Source organism: Palaemon carinicauda, chromosome 9 (genome assembly GCF_036898095.1).
Source record: "Palaemon carinicauda isolate YSFRI2023 chromosome 9, ASM3689809v2, whole genome shotgun sequence".
NCBI classification, from domain to species: Eukaryota; Metazoa; Arthropoda; class Malacostraca; order Decapoda; family Palaemonidae; genus Palaemon; species Palaemon carinicauda.
The window spans coordinates 58,319,187-58,325,237 of record NC_090733.1 but is presented as its reverse complement, the minus strand read 5'-3'; the positions used below and the strand labels follow the sequence as shown (position 1 = coordinate 58,325,237).

At 43.9% G+C, this 6,051-nt stretch overlaps 1 protein-coding gene across 1 annotated transcript; it reads right to left on the bottom strand.

Annotated features, from left to right (window-relative positions):
- Nucleotides 1-3,681: 3,681 nt before the first annotated feature.
- LOC137646435 (uncharacterized) lies at nucleotides 3,682-4,353 on the bottom strand. The gene has a single exon (XM_068379534.1). The coding sequence runs from the start codon at nucleotides 4,351-4,353 to the stop codon at nucleotides 3,682-3,684; it is 672 nt and encodes a 223-aa protein (XP_068235635.1).
- Nucleotides 4,354-6,051: the final 1,698 nt, after the last annotated feature.

Sequence of the window (6,051 nt, the reverse complement as noted above, 5' to 3'; positions counted from 1 at the left end):
GAGAGAGAGAGAGAGAGAGAGAGAGAGAGAGAGAGATTTCGAATTTTCCTCACGATCAAACACTTAGAGGAAATGAAACTAGGTGTCCATCATTAGAACAGATTCTGTTATGCTATACTCGTCTATCGAAAAGCCATAATTTGGTTGTGCAAATGTCTTCTGTACCAACCTCCGACTTTTTTAATTTTCCAATTTGCGTAGCTCTTCTTTTAATGACCTATTTTAGATTCCATATTCTTTTAGACTTCTAAATCAGTTACAGTCATTCCACCTCTCGGAAGTTCTGACGTTATTTTATTTAATGCTGCAACACGATTATTTCTGTCTTTGTAAACATTTGCTTTGATATTTTATAAGCATGGGTTCTGCCAGTACTGTTTGATTAGCAACTGAGCCTCTCTTCTATCTTAAAGTCAGCTTTCCTCCGCAACTGAATTACAACTAGTTATGTTTACAGGGAACGTGATACCTAATTTTCTAAAAGTTAAAGTTAATCTGGTATACAAGTTGAACTCCGTCCATAGTGCCACTCCGCCTCCGGAGTGTCTGACGCTCGGACTCTGACGAACAAAGGTGTCGTGAATTTTCTCCGACTTATTGTAGTTAATGATTCTAGGCCCGATGGAATGGGCCGATGGCAAGACCTTGAAGAGGTTTGCTTTCCAAAACTATTCGGGATTCAATAAAATATGATTACAATTTTCAAATTTATTACAAAAATAACCATTTGATAGAGAAATAACACACAATAACACTTTAAGCTAATTGAAAAATAGAACTGTCACCCTTAGGGGGTCTGCAACATGTGCTCATGAAATACAGAGTCCACGTTTGACTAAAAAAGACTAAATTTTCACAGTTACAACGATTATTCCTTGGTAAATCACCTACCAAGGTCCACAAACGTATTCTAATGCATAAAACCTATCCTCAGTCCCAGGGATGATAATTTTACAGACCGATAGAAGGTTACATATTATAATACTCAGAAAAAAGGAACCGACCTGGTATCACGTGGCTTGGAGCAGGAGACAGAGAGACGAATAGTAGCTAAACTTACTGAGTTGGAGGTTTAGGCAGAGATGAACGAGCGTCGTGCTGGACAGCTCCGAGGGAAACTACGATCTCCCGCGCTAACTAAAGTGTCCTTGGGAGATGCGAGGGAACTCTTACGTTATTTATTCAATAAGGGGTTTGATAAAGCTTCTTTATCGACCACAAGACAGAGAAACAATCAAAGTCTTACTTCAGATCAAAGGGTAAACTTAATACTTCGGCTGAAGGCCATAATTTACCGTAATCCAACAAACTAGAGAGTCCTTGGCTCTAAACATATACATCGATATTTTCATCGTGGTGAAACAGTATAATATAATTTTTGTAATTCGTAAATAATAAATACTTTGTCTCTCTGACACCCGCTCCTTCCCCACCAGGTGGTTGAATTTTATGCCACAATACCGTCACGTATTGGACAACACTCATTCGCAGCAACGCTCGCGAGATCTTCCAGTCTTACCCCAATTTAACGCAACATTCGAGGAGTTAAATGGCGGGGATTTCGAGTGATCAGTTCGAAACTCCCGACATCCTCCACACCCGAAATAAAGGGGCGGTGAAACGTCGGTCAATTAGGCAAGACTGGACTCGGGGGAGGAGTAACCACCCCAAGACTCTGCTAGGCTCGTTGCGTAGCGCTCCGCAACGACTCTAACGGAGTACACACAATATACGTCAACAGAAATATTACCTCGAGGCAATCAACTCTTACAAGTGTACACACAGAATGGCAATGCAGAAAAAAAATGTACCCAGACATATAATACATACATGAATCAATCAATAGAAAGGCAAGTAGGCAATGGGCCTGCAATAATATCTCAAATAAGCAATGTATACATGTACAATCATAAATTGAACAAACTTATACATACATTAAATCTTAAGGCAATCTGCCCTTAATCAATCAATGGAATTACCCTTCCCACACTGCCACACCTTGGCAATTACTCTAGGGGAAAGAAGAGGGGGGCTGGTTCTGTACAACGCTCGATTTGTATGTACGAGAGAGACCCTCCCATCCCCTTACTCCACACCCGACGCACTTCCAACCTCTGTGGATTCAAACTCACCTACACTTACTTCTTTCCACCCTCCCTACCTACCAGAAGGGACTCTCCCATTCTCCTTTATATGTTCTCGGTTTGAAGTAATCGTTCCATCAAATCTCGCTGCTTCGCAGCAGCCTTTCTCAATGGGCGTGCGGAACGTCCTTGTGCGCCCTTTGTCTCTGATTCTGCGTCACTTTCACTCATCTCACTTACCGTATTGTTATCACTATTTGCGTCACTATCTAAGATTTCTGTGGCTGGTTGTCGAGATGTTGTAGCCTGAACCATCTCCTGGTTATCCCCAGACGTCTCAACGATCCCTGGCAGCAGTCCTGCTGTCAAACTGTACGCACCCTTGATTTCGACGTCGCCATTGTCTTCTCCAACACCATCATCGTCATCAGAGGGGGCAATCTCCAGGGGAACCAGGTGGCTGACAGCTCGCAGCAACTTGACACCCTCGAACAACACCTTGGCTTAACGCATGACTCCGTCGTCGTTAGGATATGTCTCCACGACACGTCCAAGGGGCCACGTAGCCATTTTTTGATTTTCTTGCTTGACCAGCACGACGTCTCCGGGGTGCAGCTTGGAAAGTTCCTCAGATCGACAGTCATGTCTGGCTCTCAGGGCACTCAAATACTCTTTTCTCCACCTCTCTCGGAAGGCTTTCAAAGAGTCTGTCAGCTTCAAATAATCATCACGGAGCCTCCGGGAGGTGAAGGTCGCATTGAAGTGGTCGTCTGGTAAGATCGGTGCCATGAGGTTGATTGGGCTTCCTCTCACTAAATGGGAGGGGGGTGAGGACCTCATCCTCGCACTTGTCGCCGCTGTACATTAGAGGCCTGTTATTAACCACCGCCTCGGCCTCCTTCACTAATGATAGTACGTGGGTGTCCGGCAGGTACTTCTTCCCGAGGGCTATCTGGAGGACACGTTTTGTCACTCTGATTAGGCGCTCGAAGAACCCACCTTTCCAAGGTGCACGGGGCGTCTGAAAACACCATTCAATTCCAGTTTTCCACAGGAACTGCTGGACTTCATCCTCTTCATAAAGTCCCTGAAGGAGGTTGCTGGAAGTCTTGAACGTTTGATGATTATCAGATGTGATGAAAGAAGGAGCACCGTGGGTAGCACAAAAGCGACATAAGGCTAAGACAAATTCCTCCGCTTCCAGAGAGGGGCAGAAATCGAGGTACACGGCCCTGCTGGCCATGCAAGTCATGATCAGTATGTAGCCTGGCCGCGTTTTAGTCTGTATGGCTGCTGTTTGGTCCACTCCGACTGCTGTAAAGAGCTTCGTTAGGTTGATCCTTTCCTTCGGTAAGGGGAGTGGAAGGCTGGAAGGCTAGCACACATTCTGGACACTGCCGCACGGTCCGCTTCGCAATGGAACGTAGGCCCGGCGACCAGCATTTCTGTCGAAAGATACCCATTAGTGTATTCACACCACAATGTAAATGCAAACTATGCAAATATCTTAGATAAGCCCTAACTAAGTGCCCTTTGGCTGGCAAAAGAATCAAATGTTTCATTTCCTCTACTTGGGACACTCGTCCCTTAGTGCAAATTAACTTATTACTAGATTTAATTGTCTGACAAAATTAGTAACTTCACGAGGGGGTCTGACTCCACCCTCCAAGTAAGCATAGACTGTAGGAAAAAAATGTTTTTGCTCTAATTGGACAACAATACTGAACGGATGCCGTTTTAATTTGGTGAATTTTAGGATTATCCTAGCAACTCTCAATAAGAATCGGAACTCTACTTCCCTCTGTAGAATTTCCCATATCTCTCCTGGTGGAGCAGGTCTTATTTCCTCTCTCATTTCTTGTACCGCCGCCACTACGGTTCTTTCATTGGTTGGATCGTCCTCCTTGTAAGGAACAGGCTCTCCCGTGGTCCTTAAGAACTCTGGACTATTCCGCCAAAGAGGGTTTTGTAGCAGTTGTTGCGTCGTGGCTCCTCTGGACAGGACATCAGAAGGATTCTGTTTGCTTGGGACATGGCTTAGACTGAAACGGCAAACCTGATGAAGAAAAACAATCTCCGCCACTCTGTTAGATATGAACACATTTTTGTTATCTTTGGCATCGGGAGATGCTACCCATGCCAACGTGACCTTACTGTCGGTCCACATGACTATCTCTCGTGGCTCTATTAGCCCTTTGAGTGTCCTGGCTAATCTGCAGCCTAACAACAATGCTAATAGTTCTAGCTTGGGAATTGTCAACTTGTTCATCCCCTTTGGAGTGATCCTCATTTTACTAGTGAGTAGGCTTACTTGATTGCAATTGTCCCTAGTATATGCTACTGCGGCGTATGCCTTACTGCTGGCATCGGTGAATACATGGAGCTCTAGATTTTTCTTGCCTACCGCTCTTGGAAATGTGATGTTGCTTACCGCTTTCAATTCACACAAGAACTCACTCGCTTCTCTAGCCTTCTCTCTCTTTAACACGTCATCCCAACCTACGTTATCCTGCCATAGTTGTTGGAGGAAAAGCTTTCCTCGAACAAATAATGGGCTTATCAAGCCTAGAGGATCGTAAATGGAGACCAACATGGAAAGTACCCTACTCTTTGTAGGTACCCATCCCTCCCCCAATTCACGGATTCTCTTACTTTCTTTCACACACAATTGGTCAACTTCTCGGGCCCATCGCAGCCCAAGTACGTTCACATTCACCGGCTCACTCCACTGCTTCTCGCTATCGAAGGCTAAGTTATTGGACGCCCACCCTTCTAAAGGCATACCAGCCCCTTTTAAGATCTTATTGACAGATTCATGCTCCTGCCTCATGCTCTCTACATCCTCAAAAGTACTAAGATAATTATCTACGTAAAAGGACTTCACCAAATCTGGCCTACCTTCCCTTTCGAAATGACAATCTAAAAGTTGTTGCAATAAAAACGGACTCGCCGTGATGCCGAACACCACGACTCTAAAGGCGAAGGTGAGCGCTCGACCTGCTACCTCGCGCCACAGAAATCGTGTGTATTTGGCATCACGGGGATCTAACAAGACACGGTGGAAGGCCTTGCTGATGTCGGCTAGCATGGCATATTCGTTCAACCTGAACCTTATAAGCAAATGATATGCTAATTCTACTAGATTGGGGCCAGTTAAGAGGCATTCATTCAACGATTTATGACCCTTAGATTTTGCTGAGGCATTAAACACGATTCTGAGGGGGGTCGTGCGGCTATCTTTCTTAATTCCAAAATGTGGCATATAATACCCTTCAATCCTGGGTTCCTTTACTTATGATATAAAGCCTGATTCTAGATACTTATTTATCACTCCCTGATACTGATCAAAATATTCCCTGTCCTTCCTGAACTTAGTTTGCAACGATTCTAACTGCGCTACAGCGTTTCGATAGTTCGTATCTGGCCTAGCATCCGACCCGAATGGTAGGCTAACCTGATATCCCTCAGGCTTCTTTAAGACACTTTGCGTCACCTTTCGCATGACTTCCGCTTCGCGAACAGTATACTGCTCTGATGGGGCGATGCCAACACAGTCCAAACGCCACCACTCATCTACGTCAAACTGGTTTGGTTCACTCGCAATTCTACAGACTCTGAGCGTTTTCACATGTTCGATCTTTTTTCCTTCCAATAGCCATTGCGACACTTTCCCATATGGCGATGTGAAAAAAATCAATAATAGTTGGGGAAAATACAAACCATTTCCACATATAACAAGCTTGGGTTATATATGTTTTAAAGTAACTCTTATTATCAATTCCCTTTTGTCATAAGGTCTGATATTTTACCCCAGTAGTGTACTAGAATGATTTTCCATATATTCACTGTAAAGATTTAAATTTTTCTTAAATAGGTTTACATAGTTTGCAAGCAATAAATTTATTTATTTTTGTATAACAGAAAGTCATGAATATCATCATAATGTATATGTTTAAGGGGTATTATA

Excerpts from the sequence above, each read along its gene's own strand:
- LOC137646435 (XM_068379534.1), bottom strand. The coding sequence starts at position 4,353 with ATGAACAAGTTGACAATTCCCAAGCTAGAACTATTAGCATTGTTGTTA.